A 20,222-nucleotide genomic window follows, 5' to 3' on the forward strand; every position below is an offset into this window, starting at 1 on the left:
AAGAGGGCGGTAACTCATTTTGAATGAAAGAGCATTACGACCAATTGTCGTAAAGGAAAATCTATGGCGCAAGGTCGTCCAATCAGAAGAGAGTATCAAGTGACAGTTCACATGTTTGTTAGGTTGAGAGCCGGGCTGCTGAGCGCTTCCCTGTAATGTGCGCATGTGGCCACACAGGGCGCTGAGGGGTATTTAAACCTGGACGGCGGCTTGCTGCAAGTGGACAGCTCCCTTTGCTGGGAATGCTAACCATGCTGCAAGATAACGCTGAAGCGGTCGGACCTAGGCTTCGCTTGCGAATGGAGGGATTTGCTTTGTCCGCCACTGGCTCTACCTTTCCGTGACCACGAATTGAATTGAATATTATACATTGCTAATATTAGTTATTATGTACGTGTTCCAATTTACAAGCATCCAGATGCTTTAATACGCTTAGGTGAGTTTATGAGAGGCTAGAAACACCTGTTACTGGACCTGCATATAGATAGTTAAGTTCAGACTTATAAATAGATCAGATCACTGTTTATTTTCTTTGAAGGCTGAAGCTGAAAGCCTTTACGGAGCTAATTTTCTTGGTTTGTCTATCTGCTTTCTGAAATTGACTGGGAACATGGATGGAAGAGAATCGTCTACAACTATATCGTCGGGGGTATTTGGGCGGATCTGCGGATCCCGAGGAAACTAGAAGCAGACATTACAAAGCTTTAAAATAATATAAATCAGATAACGCTTTTGTTCTTGTGGAAGTCTCATACGAACGTTTTTCTTTATTCTTTATTGTTCGTAATAAACAGAAATCCACGTTGGCGAATCAAAATGGGGAAAGACGAATGTAAAACCATGCTGGATGCCCTGAATAAAGTGACTGCTTGCTACAGGCATTTGGTCATCACGCTCGGCAGCACCGCGGACTCTCAAAACCTGAGAGAGGAGCTGAAGAAGACGCGCAAAAAGGCACAGGAGTTGGCCGTGGCCAACAGGACTAAACTGACGGCTTTGCTAAAGGACAAGAGCATCAGCAAAGAGGAGCGCTCCGAGTACGAGAGGCTATGGGTCCTCTTCAGCAGCAACATGGAGCTGCTTGAAGTGGACATGAAGCGATCTTTGGAAATCGGACAGGACTTCCCATTGAGAGTGCCCACCAAGCACCTCATTCAGACGGGGATGAATGGCAGTACTACAACCGTGGCGGCGAGAGCCATGAGCGTCCAGAACATGAAATACGACGCGGACAGTAACATCGACACGGAGGATCTGAAGGAGCTTGAGACCGAGATCACACAGGTCGGTCAAATGATTGAGGAGATGGAGATGAAAGTCCAAGTGGCGCCCTGGGCGGTGGAAGCCAAACAGGAGGCAGGTGCGGAGCTGAAGTCCACTGCTAGTGTGGGCAACTCCTCCGTGGGTGTCATTTCCATTTGCGAAGAGGAGCCCAAAGAAGTAGGGAGCGATGGAGGCATCATGAAAATATTTGCAGGAATCGTTTTCACTGCGGTTGTGTTAATTGCGGGCATTTTAGGGTACTTAATCATAAACCTCTGAATAAGCCGAACAGACTGGAGATTAGGCCCATTCTAGCAACATCCTGCTTTTTACTAGACAGCCACTGTAATGAAACGGGCTTTGAGAAGTTGGACACCATACGCGATCTATGCCCATACCGATAGCGGAAAAAAACAGAATTAGCACAAGTCACCATGTGCATATAATAAACACATTGCTACATGCTCCTTAGATGCTCGTCAAATTGAAGGCAGCTGGGCAGCTGACAGGTATAAAACCATTAAAACGTTATCCTAAACGTCTGCTGTCGATCGTTACAGTCTTGAAATATCTACGTGTAAGGTTATTGACAAAACCAAAAAAATCGGCCGCTTCTGGTCTACAGAAGACTCTGAGCATCCCAGTATGTCTAGAATATGTTCCATGTGAGTGCAATCGGACAATATGTTGTGCATTCAGTGTAAGTGTTTTGTCACAGCAACATGTTAGCCTAAAATGACCGCATTGTATGTCGCAACTAGTATCTGTGGTCTTACGATGTTCGATGAGGTATTCAGGTTTTATAGTGATTATTGACAGCCTGTGTCCTTTATTCCTGATGGCTTATGTTGTACTTATGTGGATGCATAGAGACGATGTTTTGGTAAAAAAAGTTGAGGAGTTGTACACGATAGACTTTTTTCCGTTTTTAATAGTGTATATAATGAAGTATATTTAATAGAATAAACAACATTTAATGACAAATCCAGCTGTTTCGGAACTGAATTTATGTAGAATTTTGGTAGAACCAGTCAAAAATAAAAATGTTTTACTGTGGGGTATCAAAATGAAACATGCACGACAAGGTTTTCAACTGTCAGTTTGGGAAATACATTACATCTAGATGTATATTTAACAGATCTGGCTGTCTGCCCTAGACTATATTACTGTGTTTTGTATGCCAGTGTACTTAAGTGCCTAGACGTGGGACTGGGTGGTGAATCTGGCAGCTGATGAGATATAAGAGGAAGACAGTCTTCTTTTTTTATCTTTGCACTTCTTGTATTTGATTTTGATATTCCAGTGTGCCAACATTCATGTGAAATAATGCACCAAAATGCGCTTTGTGGAAACGCAACGCCCTGCATGGCCCTCAAGTGCAATGTAGCATTTTGTTGTGGGAAAAATCAATTCTGGGGCCACTGTAAATCAATTAGGAGGCTGATTTATAGGAACTGAATCTTTACAGAGGCTGGATGCTCTTCGACTGAATTCCCCCATTTCCCCCCTGGCATATATATCACGTAGGAGAGATTGAACCTCTTTTATGGCTTCTAGTTGCTGGAAGACACATTACGTAAAAAAGTGCACTTAAAAGTAGATTGAGCTTCAGAGGTCTCTGTGTGCTTTGCCTCGTAATGTGATTATGTGCTAGACTTTCTAATGCTGTCTCAGGAGTGACTCTGTTTGGAACACCAGCATTATGGGGCTTGGGGGGGACTGGGATGGGCTGCGGCATTCCGGGGCGTACGCTGGGCAGGATGGCAGCAATGGAGGATACTCTGGATTACAGGAGGCGTAGTGACCACAGAAACAGGAGCACAGAAACAGGAGCAGGGTTTTGAGGAATTCATTTAAGAATTTGTAACTGACCTATCTCAATCTCAGTCTTAAGACTGCAACGGGTTGGCGTCTTGTCCTAGACAGCACCCAATCTCAAAGTTTTTAAGACACGACTCAATGCTGATTTATTTAGATTAACTTAATGTCTATATTTTTTTCTTTATTTATTTTTATTATAATTCTTCTCTTTTTCACTACTTCTTTTCTTATTGATTCTAGCCTGTATTTTATTCTCTCTCTGCTTTCTATATTATTTTTCAGCCTGCTAATCGTACGGCTATTTTACTACTACTGACTGTCTCTTTTTCTTTTTATTTCTATACAGTAAATGTACATTACAAACACAATTTTTTCTTCTCTCTTATTATTATTATTATGCGCACACAGCTGGCCCCTGGACCCCTGCGAGCCTCCACTCGACAAGCAGATATAGAAAATGGGTGGATGGATTGATCTCATTAAGCGATTCGGCTGTGAAAGTCAGGCAGACCTGTGCATGTGTATTCAACCCACCGCTGAGGAATAAAATCCCATTTGACAATGTCGTGTTTTACCTCAGCAGTACAGGAATAGTATAGAATAGAATCTGGTTATTACTTCAAATTACAAATTATTGTTAGCATTAAATTCACATAGAAAGATATAAAGCATAGATTGTTCTGAAATTGATAAATTATACCTTACGTGGGGGAGCAGGGAAGGAGACACAGATTTCATGCTGATGTTGACGGGAGGAGCAGAGTAGTGCTGTGTGTCCTGTATTTAAGTGAAGGAAGCGAAATGTCATGGCCGCCGGTGTGTAAACCATCCCAGTCATTTTGGGATGATTTATCTAGAAAGTGCGTTGTAACTTGTTTGCAAAATTTCTCCTTTTACTATTAGCATGCTTTGGCTGCCTTCTGTCTCCAGGAGACTTGTGAGGGCCTTTAAATCTGACCAACTGAAAATTCTGTCATCTATCCATCCATCCATCCATCCATCTATCCATCCATCCATCCATCCATCCACTCATGGATGTAAATTCTGGTGGGGTTGTAACCACCCAGTAATCAAAACTGGCAAATATAACCCCACCAATTAATCATATTGAACCCATCCATCCATCCATCCATCCATCCACCCATGGATGTAAATTCTGGTGGGGTTGTAACCGCCCAGTAATCAAAACTGGCAAATATAACCCCACCAATTAATCATATTGAACCCATCCATCCATCCATCCATCCATCCATCTTTTAGCTGCTTATCCTGACCGTGGTTATGGTGCGTTTTAATTTTGAATTTTTAAAGGAGACAAGTGAATTAGTGGCTTGATAACTTCCCAAACCTCTTTCCAACTTTTAAAAATCTGCACCTAAATCCTGTTTAAAAAACAGCCAAAAAAAAAATCTGAACTTCTACGGTTAAGGATGATTCACAGGCTTGCAAACCACTGGGATTCTGCTAAACTGGCCCTCAAGTTTAGGAAGGCTGGGGTTGCCAAACCCGCATCCTGCTCGGTTCGTATGCAATCTCGGAATGTGCTTGCTGCCTTAAAAACGTCCGGGGTCACGCTGCATTAATCCCATTCACTCTCTATTACGTTACCTGGTCAGCATAAGCATCTCGGCGACAGCCACAGCATGTGATGCCCTTACAGTGTAGCAATGTGAACCAAAACAACAACCGTGTGCTGTGTAATCATCCTGCATGTAAAGTTACAACTTATTAGGCTAGGCATAGACCACGAGCACCATCAATACTTAAATCAGAGTATGGTGCCCATGTTTGTGCACATGTTTCAGCCACCTTGAATCATTTATAAGGGGATGGAGGAGGCAGAGAAGCTGGGGGGGGGGGCAGCCTTATAAGTCACAGGTGGCAAACGGCAGTGAAGATTGCTATGGGTGATTCAGATGCCAGTATCCACACAGCAGTTTAAGCTTATATTTTAAAGGGAGTCTTGTTACCAAACTCGATATAGATGAGGTTAGAACACATTCATTCAGGTCTTCGTCTCAAGGATTTAAGAGCATTATAATCAGGGAGAACCCATTTTGAGGTGCCGAAGGAGGCGTGTGTGGATCCTGGTGCGGCATTGCGGGGTAGCGCAGCCGACGCAAGCTGGATCGAACGCATCTGACATCAGCGGGCAGAGACGGCAGCACGTTTTCAGCTGGGTTGGTATGGCTACCATCCACAGCCTCAGCAGATGGCACCAATCAACACGCAGAGAAATTTCCACTCCCCCACAGATGGGATCGGGTGGGGGTGCTAAGGAGACTGACGCAGGGCACTGTGAACTTGGAGGAAAGGATCTCTCAAGTGGAGTTGGAAGAAACACCACCATAGACGAAGCTAATAGATTTTGTTACATGGCTTATTTAGTGTTATGGGGATCTCTTGTTATATACTGAACAAAAATATAAACGCAACACTCTTGTTTCTGCTCCCATTTTTCATGAGATGGACTTAAAGATCTACAATTCATTCCAGATACACAATATTACCATTTCTCTCAAACATTTCTCACAAATCAGTCTAAATGTGTGATAGTGAGCACTTCTGCTTTGCTGAGATAATCCATCCCACCTCACAGGTGTGCCACATCAAGATGCTGATCTGACATCATGGGTAGTGCACAGGTGTACCTTATACTGCCCACAATAAAAGGCCACCAAAAACAAAAGTGTTGCGTTTATATTTTTGTTCAGTGTATATATCAACTACAAATAACAGTTATTGAAGTGGTTTTGGTATGGCAGGATCTCTGCTTCGATTTATCTAGTGGCATTAAAACATTACATTTTGTGTAGGCTTTGGCTCTTAAAAATCTGGAAAGATCTGAATGGACTAAGTTATTAATCACCCAATCGGATTTTTATGAATGGGTGAGTTCGACTTCATGCAGCCGCTTACAGTGTTGGCTTAAAGTAATGCATTCTGGTCCTGATTTTTTTAATTTTGCCCGACTTGGCGCTGCAAAACGACACCACGCGTCACCATGTCACATGGGGCAAAAACCTAGCAAGAGCAAGACGACTTACTGCAAGACGGATCGCGCAGCGCTTCTCAGCCGGCTGCACAAACTGGAACCGCCTCCGTGACGACACACCTTTGCCCTTATTGGCTGAAGAGTTTAGTCACACGCCTGACGTTTGTATCCCTGGAAGTTCCGATGCGTTATTTGCTATTTTCCCGAAAAGCAGTGTGAACTTAGTTTTCAGTTAATTTACCTGGTAAAATAAAGTTTAAATAAATGACATAAATGCTGTAATAGTACACGTGAGTTTGTTTTTCGTTTATTGTTAGTTATTGCAATGTTGCGCTGCTAGTCTGTGAAGAAGACATTCAACTAAGAATTGCATCTGTACTCTAAAACTTTGAATCCTTGAAATAAATGTACTTTTTCCCGGTAGCTATCTTTTTACAAGGGGCCACTATACACAATGGTTATTTTTTTTCACTGCTAACTGTTTGGATCAGGAGTTGGTTATTGTAAATTTAATGTGCATGCAGGTGATATTTGCATAGTTCTGGAGTTTTTATTCTGGAGTTCTGGACTTGGAATTTTCCGTCACTTTTCCGGACCTTTCCCTGACTGGACATTTGGTAAGTGGACCTTTCAGGTTTATATTTGAGTACCCCTGGTCTAGTCAGTGCTGCAGCACCCCCTGCTGACAGAAATCCTGCTCATCAATCCATATCACAGGCAAGGTCCATAGCAATAGCTGACAGCTGTTTTGTGTGACATGACACGGGTGTGTGTGCGGGGTGACCCGGCAGAGAGCAAACACAGAACTGTACATGAAGGTATGTGCATAAAAACTGCAGGATCTCTGTGTCTCAGACCTTCAAATGTCTAACAGGAGGATAGTGGTGGGAGCAAAGGACACTAATATGGCAGGATGGACCTCCGCAAAAGTCACAACCACAGCAGATGTTATAAAAGCATAAACTTCATAACATCCCAGATGTACATTTACCTATATACAAATCTTTGTGTATAAAGTTATATTGGTAACCATACAGACTAAGACATGTACTTCAATCTATATAGGCATATTTATATATAAAGGTACATTGGTTACCATAGCCATCATATATGTACATTTACATGTATAATGTGTAATAAAGGTTTTGGAAGTAATTGTGTTGTCACATATTCATAGTTATGTGAAGTTAAGTGATTTTATTTTTCTAATGCCGGGTCCATGGAGGTGGTGCTTGGCTCAGAAGGTTTGGCTGCTGTAACTGGGAGCCGACACTCTCCAGTTCAAATCTTAACGTTGGCAGAACAGCTGCTTCTGGTTTTTGGACAAAAGCATCGTCTAAATAAATAAAATGTCAGATGGGCAGTCTTCCAAACGATAGCTCTCAGCTATCTTTAGTATTTGACGGAGATATATTTCTGCAGTGGTCCTTCTGACAGGTGCATGAGGAGAATACGCTTAGCACTGTCCACAGGTGTTGTCTTAATGCAGTACGGTGACCTCCATAAGCAGAACTTCCCAGGGAACATACCTGTTTCAAAATCACTTTGACTGCACACAGTCCACCAGGACCTCATGTGGATTCCACCCTCCCCACCCACTGGAAAACAAAAAAGAAAAGCATGACCATTAATAAATAATGCAATGGAGCTGGATAAGTATTTAGCCAGTGGTTACAGTGGTGATTAAGGATGCATACTCATTAAAATTGTTGGCTGGTTGTACCCTTGAGAACGGTACTTCATTCCTATAGTAAAATATCCATCTTCATTAATGGGAAAAATTTGTAAGACCCTTTGGGTAAAAATATCAGGCCTCACAAGCAGATTTTAATGAATAGTTTTTCTAACTGGCTCTAACTAGAGAGGTTTTCTACGTTGGTTATTTTAAGCACGCGGTCAAAGCGGGTGCACATAGCAACTCGGCAAACTTAAATATGCTTCTTAAACGGCCATTTTCAGCTGCGATGCACATCTAGCTCAACAAAAATGTTATGCACATCTTTGTCAGGAAAGGAGTGATATGCTTGAGCCCCCCCCCCCCCCCCCACATAAAACTCCTCCCATTGATCTCATCATTTGCTCCCCGAGTGCACTTCTCCACCTCGGCGAGATGCTCGCTGTCGGTGCTGATTGAGCTCTCCCCTCCTGATGGAGGATGCAGTTACACATTCAGGCTCTCCATATGCGAATCTGCACAGAAGGAGCCATCTACAGTGCACCAACTGATTTCTACAAGGTAATAAAGAAAGCACTACCTCATGGTGGAAGGTAGGTAGTGCTGGGGACTTGAAACCTGCCTCCACAAGTTTCATCCATGTTTCTGTAATTGGTAATTGTAATTGTAATTGGTGCCCCCCCCCCCCCCCCCCCAACACCGATGTTCAGATTAAGCAGTTAGACGATTGATAGATTGTCGTACAGTTAAAATCAGAAATTCCTCAGCATCATAGCATTATAGCAGTATCAAGGTCTGTTGAATCAAATTAAACCAATGTTTCTCAGCCCATTCCTCAGGGACCCCCAGACAGACCATGTTTTTGCACCTACTAGGAGCTGGGAGGGAGCAAAAACGTGGACCGTCTAGGGGGTCCCCGTGGACCGGGTTGAGAAACACTGAAGCAGACTGTGCAGCAGCAAGAAATACCAGTTAGCTTCATTGAGGGGTTCTTATATGACACATCAATGAATTTATACTACGTCAACTATTTCTAAGTGCGCAGCTGTGTGTTACGTTTACACAAATACTTACAAAATACCAAAACCATAAAGGTGTTAAAAGTTGGTCTGTGCTGCTTCTGATGCTGATCATATGAAATGTTATAGAGAAGATGATTATTGCTTTTTAGAAACAGTTGGAAAAAGATTTCATCAATTATCATCCTTTTACTGATAGCAGATATCGTTTTACCTTTTATTTTTTGTATTATTCAATAGAAGGATGTTATAATAAAGTCTTTCTAGATTAATCTTATCACTGAATGAAACTGTAGCTGCATGCAGACATTACTCATGCCTCTGATGATTTTGCTGCTGGTAGGTCTGTAACCATGACAGCACTGCGGAGATGAGATTTCATGGTTTCAGCTCACCTCTCAGTCAGTGAGCATCGCCCCACCTCTCAGTGATTCACAGAAACTGCCTCCAGTGTCTTTGCAGCTCACCAGCCCGCAACGATTTCCTTTGAACCTACACTTCCTGCCCTTGGCCTCTCCTAGAAAACCCACAAGCATCACAAACAGCAGATTCCCCCCCTCTTACTAGAATCCCATAATTAAGGTCGCCCAATTTTCTTGTTTTAATCACATTTATTAATTTCATTCTTTATTATAAAATACTGTGCAGGATGAAATAAGTAAAGAATTACAGTGTTTAGATCAGTTTGAGAGATTTATGTAAATATAATGGGAAGTAAATATTGAAGTTTTACCAATGAAATACCAAAGATTCCCAAAGTGAGTAAATGAAATGAGTTTTGAAAACAACAGGCTTCCATACTGCTTCTCAAGGACAGTGTGACAGAACTCTCCCCCCCCCCCAAAGGCACGCACTTTGGGCGACTTGGGTCTCAGGGGAGGCGATGGACGAGACAAAACCAGGAACATGGAATCCTGTAAGACAAAAGCAAGAACATTAACGGGAGACCGGGAACAGAACGGACACACAAAACAGGCACAGGAACAGGAAGTATGACAGGTCCTGACACAAAACAGGGAATGCAGACGGGCCGACCAGGAAAGGAGACACCGAAGGCACAGAGAATGGAAGAACAAAAGGACCAGGAGTGAACAGAGGAGACAATGAGGGACGAGGAGCAGACAGAGGAGGGACGAAGGAAGGAGGCAGAATAACAAAGGCTGGGGAGCCCGAAGGAACTGCTGTGGGCGAGGAGTGGCAACCTGAGGGGCTGCAGGCGACCGTGAAGCTGGAGCCGAAGGGGACCTTGTAGGGGGCGAGGAGGTAGGCAGACGGACAGGCGGAGCAGGTGAGGAGGGAGTCGGAGGGGACGGTGCAGGAGAGGCGAGGAGGGAGTCGGAGGGGGCACCAGGAGAGGCGAGGAGGGAGTCGGAGGGGGCACCAGGAGAGGCGAGGAGGGAGTCGGAGGGGGCACCAGGAGAGGCGAGGAGGGAGTTGGAGGGGACGGCACAGGAGAGGAGAGAGGAGCAGCCGCAGCAGGCGACTGCACAGACACAGCTGGAAAAGACGTAGCCTGTGGATACAAGCTAAGTGCTACTTATGGAGTCGACTGTTTAGGAAAAAAAAAACACAAGAAAGCTGAAAAAACAATTTAAATCCGCCAAAATCTAAAAAATCTAGAACCTGATTAAACTGGACAAAACTAAAGAACCACTGCAAGCAAACATGTCATTTTCCAAACCCAGGCCATCGTAGGGTCGACTCCCCAAGCACATATATGATATATTGTACTTATACAACTGCCAGAAGGTTCAGGTACTGATGTACTCTTCAGTAAGGAGCTGACCACATTCTGTGCCAGTTAATTTGTCATATAAGTATCAATTAAAGACTGAAGGCTGTCATTAGGGTAGGTGTCATTCAGGTAATGAATTCTCAGGAAGTTATAGCCTACTGCTTGTGACCAAAATTAGTCACGCATGTTAAATCCCCAAAGGGTGTCAGGGGTTGGCCAGCTACGGTGGCTTTCGTGAGGACATTAAATTGTGGTTCAGAGTGCAGTCACCTGTGTCACAAAGCATATCTATGAGCTCAATGAGACTCTGCTGCCTGAAGCCACTGGAAAATTCATTTTTTCAGTGAGTTTAATACAAATATTAATTTCTGTATATTAGTTCTCGTATGACTATATCATTTAATTGCAAAATTGCTTTGGCAAGTGCTAAGAAATGGTAAACTAGGCATTCAAAATAAGGATGGAATTGAGATAATTAGAGCATAGACTATAATATAGGGGCTATATATACTACAGGTGGATCCCAGCCATGTTTAATGACTGACCTTTTGCTTTGATGACACTGATGGTAAATGGTAGCCACAGTGGAAGCTGAGGGCGTCTGATGGGAAAGGCCAGAGTGTTTGGTGTAAGAGGAATCCTGTGGAGTGGAACACCCCCCTACCCCGGCTCTAACCAGGTGGGGTCTTTGCTACAATAACCCTCCAGTCTCTCCACTCTTCCCATTTTGAGGGTATAGCCTTTTCAGGGCTGCTGCATCGAACATAGGGGGTCCTGGTGTCCGTTGGTTATGGTGGGGGCATCCTAAGTATCTGCAGAATACAAACTGAGACTTTGGTGGAATGCAGCCTGTCCTGCACTCGCTCGGGCGCGGAGCTGGGAAGCACCACAGGAGCCGGGAAATTGGGCGAACGACTGATTTTAATAAGAAAACAACAAGGAACGCTATACACCATAAAACAAACGGACGTCAATGATCGGACTGGGTAAACACACTTAACGCAGACTTAAATACACTAATGACAGCAACAAGAAACAGCTGGTAAACACAGGGATTCCACACGAGGTAGATGAGGGAGTGTGGCACACAGGAGGAGCAGACGCGCTGGGCACGACACAGCCAGTCAGTGGGATGTTAATTAGTGCCTGGTTTGGATCAGTCACCATGACCACCAATTTAACAAGAGGTTGGCAGCTAAGCACAAAATCTTTGACGATGTTGACACCAGCCCTTTCAAGAGTCAAAATAGCTAGATTTTTACTAAGGAACAAAGTCAGGAAGCAAGCTTCACTACACACCAGCCATTAAGGTTAGAAATTATTCTTCGCAGCAGTTACTGCTTTGCTCATTTCAGTTACAGAGCAAAATGACAATTTGTATATTTCCATGGCCTGCCAACCCAATAATATACCGGGGGTGTCAATATCATCCTTCACTCTATTGGCCAGTCCACATGTGCTAATCCACATGTCAGTTCAGCATCCTAAAGAACACTTTTAATACTGTTTATATGATAGCTTTTAAAATAAATTTCATATTTTTCATAAGGTCGAAACAGCGTGGCCTTATTCATCTATAAATAGATCATTCTTTGGATCGACTAATGGGTTTAATCCTTTATGCTGGTTGCTGTTGTTGTTGTTAACCAGGCCATTTATGGCATATACATTAAAATAAAAGCATTTTTTGTTTTATTTTTAACATTCTTTGTTGAATGAAACCTGCACTTTCACAGTTAAGAATACAGACACATCACATTCACACTACTATTCTATTTTAAAAATTGGTATTTAATTAAAAGTATTTAATTAAAAATCAGTTAGATGCGTATTTCTAATGCAAATCTGCCCTTCAGCTTAATATCTTCCACAGTAAAAATGTATGTGTGTATATGGGCGTGGGGGCCTGATTATCTACCAATGCAGCCTGTATGTAACCTGACACACTTGTACAAATGGATTTCTTCTGTGCGGGGGTCAGCCAATCTGCAACTCTCACTGGCCTGCTGCTGTGACTGAAAGCCCAGTGAAGGAAGCCCCCATGGCGCCCCCGGTGAGGGGGAGGATAACTGCGGTTTAGCGGGGCAGCGTTGTGGTTTTGAAGTGCCTTCAGACGTGCGGCGAGGCGCCTCATTACCGCGGCTGCTGGGCGCGAGGCAGCTGCGATGCGGGAGGTGAATGGCAGGTATGTGAGCACCACAGGGATGCAGCCTGCCAGCGACTGGTGTGGGGGGGGGGGGGGGGGGTCCCTGATAAATTATAATTTAGGGAGTGGAAGCTGTGCCCTTGCATGATGGGCTCCCTGAATCTGCTAGGGTCTCCATAGTCCTCCAACGCTTGTGCAAGTAACTAAATAAATTTGGGTTAATGTAAATAAATAAATACATAAATACGTAAAGTACATTTATGGATAAAGGATGTTATGCAGTGGTGTACAATACAAGGCCACCAGCCTCCAAATTAACATTTTACTGTTGTATCCACAAGAGGCCATAATATTAAGGGTCATGTCTATTAAAGAAATGACATCAGAAGAGTTTATCTACTGACAAATAATTGACCACTGTAAGGAATCTGAGAATTTCTGGTCAAAAAAAGGGGTCTTGTATGTTCCTCTGGACAAATAAAATATTCTGCTAAATAAAATAAATATGATAGAAATGTGAATTTAAAATGCCGCACACCATGTCTTCCCACTGTGACATATGAAATGTTATCTGGCACTAAAAAATATAATTCTGAAATATTTCACAGTTTCTTGACACTTTCATCCAAAGTGACTATATTTTGCCTGCAGCTCACCGAAGTGAAGGTCTTTAGAAAGGCAAACATTCACATGACAAACACAGCTATGGTGGAAAATATACAGCAACAGAAACACCTAACAATATATTAGCATTAAGTGAGGTGTGATAGATAAGATATAAGGTCAGTCTTCAAAAAGTAAAGCATCTAGTACTCAGGAATCAAGGAAGGAGAAATCTGTACTCTGTTCTTCATCTTGGTGTTGAAGAACTGTAAACTTGTGTATAGAAATATGTTATCTTGGAATATGTGAACATCATGAGAGAATGGTGTCTGCACCATAGTACACAGCTGATCCTGTAAAACAGCTTACAGTTCCTTGACTACGCAGAGTAAACATCAGACCTAATGACTGACATGAGATGGCTGCCCTTACAATTACAGATCGCCCACTATGTTTAAGATGACAACAGACACTGTGATTTGAAGGCATCTTTTGGTTTACTTCAAACATAAACCCATCTAGATATAGGGACAAAATGTGAAAGACCAAATTAATTGCACAGGAATCCAAATTTTGTGATCCTTATACCAGATTACATGTCTTTGTGCTTTAGCCATCGGATACAATCAGTTTGGGAAAGGTCCCCCCGGTTAATTGACATTCTGCCTAATCTAACTCACCTTTGTAGCTATAATGGTGATTCAGTTACAGTAAAGCCTTATTTCATGTGGTTTTTCCATTGTTTTGTCCGCCACCTGTATATAACAACAGAGTGACTCAGGTTATTATTTGAGAATAGAATTCTTTAGAACAAAGAGGCATTGTGGTGGATAAGAAGGCGAAAGGTGACCAATTCGCGCTCAGTTCATCGGAACCCCCTATTGTGCGCAGTCCAATAAAGTTTAATGAGCCATTTCACAGTGCCTCAGGGGGATGGTTGTCACCTCCCACTTCTAGGGCTGTGTCCTCATCTCCGTGTGTTTGTGCTTGCATGTCGTCTGCTCATTTTCATATTGGTTTTCTCCCACAAAGCAAGGAGGTGCTGTCATGGTGACCGAAACCTGCCTTGACTATGTGACGCAAATCCCTGCCTGATCCTGAAGAAAAAGGGAAGGATGGAACGCTACAAATAGCTGTCATGGAAACAAAGTGATGCTTTGCAATAATCTCCCAGATGTGGAATAAAACTAAAATAAATGTAACATTTCATTTCTTGTGAAAGGTCCCTTAAAAACAATGAATTAAACATGCCTGCAAATGCAGAATTCAATGCTTCAGCTAATCTGCATGTATGCACCCCAGGCAGCTCATACACTACTGTGTCTGTGTGCTGATGTCATGCACTTACTGACCTTTTCCTTCTCACTTTCCCTGGCTTCCTGTCCTCCCCCATTGATCTCCTCCCTCCTCTATCTCGCTCACTTCTTCCTCCTCCCACATAAAGAGAGCAAAATATAGCCAGGGTCTCAGGTTCAGAAGGTCCTGCCAAAAATCACTTGCCCAGGGGCTCCTTCAGCTCCAGCAGACCAGCACAGTGAACCAGGCACTTCACCAGTCTCTCTTTCCTTTTCTTTTTTTGGATAAAGAAATCTGGGTTATTATACAAATAAACTTGTAGTTTTTGAACTCGTGCCTTATAATACATTTAAAGCTTCAGGAATTATAGTTTTACAAAATGGCAATTCTTAGCCATATTCATTTTTTTTACAATGTACATCAATTGATTGTTCAATATCTGAAATTTCAGAGAAGAATCAGGTCAAAATCTTGATGCTTTTTTCACATCCAAACTTGTTTGAAAGTAGCCAGGATGTGACCTTCTCATTTCTTCACCTCCATCTGATCCAGTCTAAATGAATCGTTTGCTTGCTCACCTTGAGCTATAGATCTTTTTAATGATGTCATTTCTTCATGCAAACATCAACACAATACCACTGAAATTGCAGGTTATTGTGTGAAGATGAAACACCTATTTACACTTTTTATAATTATACCGCATTCCTAGTAATCTACTTAAGATCTTTGTAAAGCACCGAATATCATACATGATATGGACAAAAGTACTGTGACACCTGGCCATTACACTTACAGGAACTTTTATGACGTCCCATTCTAAATCCATAGGCATCAATGTGGAGTTGGTCCCCGCTTTGCAGCTATAACAGCTGCCACTCTTCTGGGAAGACTTTTCACAAGACCTTGGAGTGCGTCTGTGGGAATTTTTGCCAATTCATCACAAAGAGCATTTGTGAGGTGAGGCACTGACGATGGATGTGAAGGTCTGGCTTACAATCTCCATTCTAGTTCATCCCAAAAGGGTTCAATGAGTTTGAGGTCAGAGTTCTGTGCAGGGCAGTCAAGTTCTTCCACACCAAACTTACCCAACCATATCTTTATGGACCTTGGGAGCAATCATGCTGGAACAGAAAAGAGCCGTCCCTAAACTGTTCCCACAAAGTTGAAAGCATTGAATTGTCCAAAACTGCAAGGCTAGGTGCTTGAATTTATAAACCTGTCACAATGGGTCGGAATGAAACACCTGAATTCAATGATTAAGAGGTGTGTCCCAGTACTTTTGTCCACGTAGTGTATTCAAAGGATATTTGTATTTAGGTTCAATTATGAGTAAACACGTGTTACCTTTGAAGTAATCTTTCCCCAAGAAAAAAAAATAGTGGCAATAGCAGATTTTAAAAATTTCACTCTGCAAAGAAATTTTACGGAACAGATTAGGTTACTGAAGGGACAAGTTTATAAATTCATTGTATAAACAGAGCACAAAATAGTGCACTTTTGTGCATACAGTGTTATTGATACAAATTCTAAATCCCTCACAAGCATATCTGATGACTGGCCAGTTAAAAATCATTACCGAAATTCTACAAACATTGGTCTTCACCAGAAGTGAAATATCACTTGGTGAATAAGCTACAATAAGTTCTTCATTTTGATCAGACGGATGAAAAGCCATGGATTTTTGTGTTCATTTAGGTTTCATAAATGCTCTCCACTCCAATCAGAAGCCCAGGTGAGAGGATTCAGTTCATTAATCCAAAGGTCCAGCTGGACTCCTTCCCAAGAAGTTTTCAGTGTCTGATGCTTGTTCCTAGAAAAACTCATTTCTAAATTGTAAACATATTAAAAATATATATCTTTTACAGCACCCAAGCATATTGTTATATTGTGGTGAGAATGCAGAGGTATATTTTCTATATGTTCTCTCAATTATACTTATATTACACAACTATCCAGAAGCTATTTATATGTATGTATAACCACCCATCCATCATTTAACCATATATCAGCTAATACTATCGACAGGAAACAGCAGGATTGTACACGACACATGTTCATAAATTGATTTTAGCTTCTTATTTACATTTTACAACACATCCATGTAAAGCGCCTTGGGACAACTCTGTTGTGAAAGGCGCTATATAAAAATAAATTGGATTTCCCTGACCAAAGAACAGTGTAACGATCCAGCCAAGCTGCCCCTGAAACAAAGCAGATCCAGCTCACAGCCGGGAGGAGCGTGTCGTGAGGGTGGGGTCAGTGGGTTTTGGGGTGGTACCAAAGGTAGGTCCGGGAAGGGGCGCCAGATGCTTGTACTTGGGTGCGATGGTGATGAGCACGGTAGAGATGTGGGAGTCGCGGAAGACGATGCGATGCAGCGCGTCGTCCTCGGCCTGCAGCTCCTCCAACCTCTGCTCTTTGCGCAGGATGATGTCAGTCTGCTCTGAGCTGTCTGGGTCATCTGGGTACAGCAAATCACCTGACCCGGGGAGGGGGGGCACATTTTTATGCTTAAAAATTGCATCCATTACGGAAGTTAAAACAGTTCTGGCTGTAATTTATTCATTATTGTCCAAAGATTAAAATAACATCAAGCGTTTCTGTTCTGGACATGTTCTGAACAATGCATTATCACAAAATGACAAAAGTGCCTTGATAGAGGAAGGGTTGGGCAATCTTATCCAGAACGGGTCGTTGTGCGTGTGGGTTTTCGCTGCAATTGTTTAATTAGATTATTAATTAGATGACTGATTGGCTGAAATGTCTTCACACCTGGGTTTGAACAGCTGACCTAAAAGTTATCCCAAAAACCCACATACACACTGGCTCTTTGCAGATAAGACTGGCCACCCCTGTGATACAGTGTACTTACATAAACCTAGATGGTATAGCCTACTGCACCTAGGCTACAGGCAGTGTCTCCCCAAAACATATTGTTTTTGTACTAAGTCTGATTTTGTCACCTACAAGACCTAACCAAGGCATCGCAGCTCGCCCTGGAAAGGTAGGCCACACCTGGCAGCAGGGAAACGAGGCAGTCTTTGGACACTAGGCGTACGGGCAGCCAGCGCTCGCAGCCCTCCAGTCCCCGTGCTGCAGCAAAGCTGTGCAGCTCCTGCAGCCGTGGGAAGCGGCACATGCGGCTTAGGTCGTAGAACTGTGGGGGCGCTATCCACAGCTCCCGGGCCTGGTAGCTGTGTAGCACCTCCGAGGGCGTCGACCACTGCGGGGCAGATAGAGAGGGAGAGTGAAGCGCCTCTGATTGTTGCCTAAGACTGCTGGCTCAAAATAAACAGTCCTGACATTACTATGTCTCACTCAAATATAAATAAAGGGGACAATAACAGACACGAAATAATTTTAAAGTGGCACCCATCTTATGAACATCTTACCAATAACCAGGAACGCACATGACTGATAAGAAAGTACGCATTTGTCGTACAAAGCGATACGTGCAGCAATTTCTATGCGTAAGACCGCAGAGGCACATAAAACAAGTACACTTTTGTGCTGTGATGACTTGCGTGCGAATTACGTGCAACTTAATGCCAACGAGGCTGTATTGGAAGGCATGGATGGACAACTCAAATGACTCCCGTTAAAGGTATATATATTTTGTGCTTTTAATCCAGAAAGCATGAAGGGCCTACAGGCCCAAGGAGAGAAGCACGAGTCACCTTAAAATGCACAATTTCCTTTTCGTCCTGGATCGTTTCAGGGGCTCCTGGCAGGCAGCAGATGAAAAATGCGGTGTCGTACCTCCTCTGCTGCGCGTAGACGCCGCCGGGGGTCAGCCAGTTGCCCCACTCGTGTAGGGCCCAGATGTTGGGCATGCACCGCAGGGTCTCGCACATCCGGATGAAATTGTCAGGATTCTCCATCACCAGCAGCCTCCACCGGGCCAGTTCCTGCGTGTCCCACAACTGACCGGTCTCCGTCAACGTCGGAGGGACCTGCTCGCCGGTCCGAACGGCGGACTCCGCCTCTTCCTTCATAGGCACAGCCAGGAGTACGCCGGCTTCCTCGAAGGTCTCCCTAACAGCGCATATCCTGAAAGCCACCTCCCCGGGAATGGGGGAGCCCAGCTTGGACCTGTCGGTGGCGAACATTGGAGGTCTCGTCTCGGGCGGCTGCCTGATGACTCCCAGGCCGAAGTTCGGATAGCGGCGAAACGCCTGGAAGACTCCCTGCCAGTCGGCGGAGAAATCCGACGGATCAACCAAGCCGCCGGGAAAGACGTACGCATTGGGCATGAAGCCGCTTTTGCTGCTGCGCTTCAGCAACAAGACCTCGTAGTCAAAGGCCGACTTGTGGGGCCACAAGGGCGGGCTGCCAACCGGTAAAGGCGGCGGGGAGACGGCGCGCATCAAGACTTCATCTCCCGCTGGAATTCTGCGTCTCACTCCAGCCGCTAAGATGACGGTAGCCGCCTCCTTCCAGTGTTTCAAAGCGGTGTTCATCTGGGCTTCACCAACACAGGGACGTCAATCGCCCCTCTTGCTGAACTCCATACAATCCTTGAGAAGTCACGGGGGTTGTTTTGACAGAGGAGTTAAACGGAAACACCAAAGACATCCTCCAGATAAGATCCCTGGACCGATGGAAACACCGTTCCTAGTGCTGCCACCTAATGACTAGGATGATAAAATACAGGCCGACTGATAATTAAGTGAACATTCTCTTGCCTGGGTGTCTCCTGCCTTGTACTACACGCTTCCGTAGGGGTTCCAGGCTCCCCGCAACCCTGTACTGGATAATGAGTTAGGAGATGGATGGATCTATGGATGAGTTGGCCTGTTTAGTTTTATTATTTTATCTTTTTGAGTCAAAAACAGTTGTGCATTATATATTAATTTGCCATTTTTTCAAACACATTATCAATGTCAACTGTAGAGTTACTTGTTGTGCCTTTTAAAAGATGTATGTTACGCTGGACTAAGAAGCAGCCGTAAGTAGTAGGGGCAGAAAATCAGACCCAAAATCCTAAATAGATGTTATGTAAGAGCTAAGTCTGCAAATCTTTATGAAAAGAAATATTTGCGAGTACGGTAATAGCTTTAAACAAAATGTGGCTTTGAACTAGAAAACTAGGATTTGTGAAAATGACATTTGCCCCGAAATTCCCCAAAAGGCGCAATTATTTAAGCTTAGTGTCACATGGTCACATAGCACGGTTTCTTTGGAGCCCTGCTCCACTTTCCTCTACAGAGGGGTTTTGCAAAAGCAGCTCATGTTCGAGGACTGAATGTAAGGATGTCATTTTATGTCTTTGCTGGGATCTCATCGCAAGAATGAGAAGCTGAGAGGTGTTAAATTTAAGGGAGAGAGGGTGAAATGGCACTTCAAAAAATGACAGTTTCATTATTTCCCCAGTCACCACTAACAGGGCTCTTTAAACCACCTATTTATTGTTTTGACCCACGCTGTACTCAGAAGAGGGTAGGAAATCTTATACAGCTAACCAACGACGCAGATCACGTTTAATATGCAATTGTATTAAAACATTTTCCGGAATGTATTGAGTCGACCACCAATCATTACTATCTTCAGTTATTATTTGTGATTACTAGTGCAGTTCATTCCTCAATTACACTTAAATTTATCTGTAAATGGACACAAATAAAAACGATTTACCGCAGTACCACCTTATCGGGGGATTGTACTGGAGA

General features: G+C 43.4%; 2 protein-coding genes across 2 annotated transcripts; one reads left to right on the forward strand and one right to left on the reverse strand.

Moving 5' to 3' along the window:
• The first annotated feature begins 209 nt into the window (after positions 1-209).
• si:ch73-167i17.6 (regulator of G-protein signaling 9-binding protein) lies at positions 210-1,553 on the forward strand. Its single transcript, XM_049030038.1, has 2 exons — positions 210-436; positions 795-1,553. The coding sequence occupies exon 2, from the start codon at positions 817-819 to the stop codon at positions 1,540-1,542; it is 726 nt and encodes a 241-aa protein (XP_048885995.1). The 5' UTR covers positions 210-436; positions 795-816; the 3' UTR covers positions 1,543-1,553.
• A 14,433-nt stretch (positions 1,554-15,986) lies between these two features.
• nudt19 (nudix (nucleoside diphosphate linked moiety X)-type motif 19) lies at positions 15,987-19,175 on the reverse strand. Its single transcript, XM_049030031.1, has 3 exons — positions 18,231-19,175; positions 17,569-17,776; positions 15,987-17,032 (listed from the first exon to the last, which is right to left on the reverse strand). Exons 1-3 carry the CDS (start codon positions 19,011-19,013, stop codon positions 16,776-16,778), a joined length of 1,248 nt encoding a protein of 415 aa, XP_048885988.1. The 5' UTR covers positions 19,014-19,175; the 3' UTR covers positions 15,987-16,775.
• Between the last annotated feature and the right edge of the window lie 1,047 nt (positions 19,176-20,222).

Source organism: Brienomyrus brachyistius, chromosome 11 (genome assembly GCF_023856365.1).
Source record: "Brienomyrus brachyistius isolate T26 chromosome 11, BBRACH_0.4, whole genome shotgun sequence".
NCBI lineage: Eukaryota > Metazoa > Chordata > Actinopteri > Osteoglossiformes > Mormyridae > Brienomyrus > Brienomyrus brachyistius.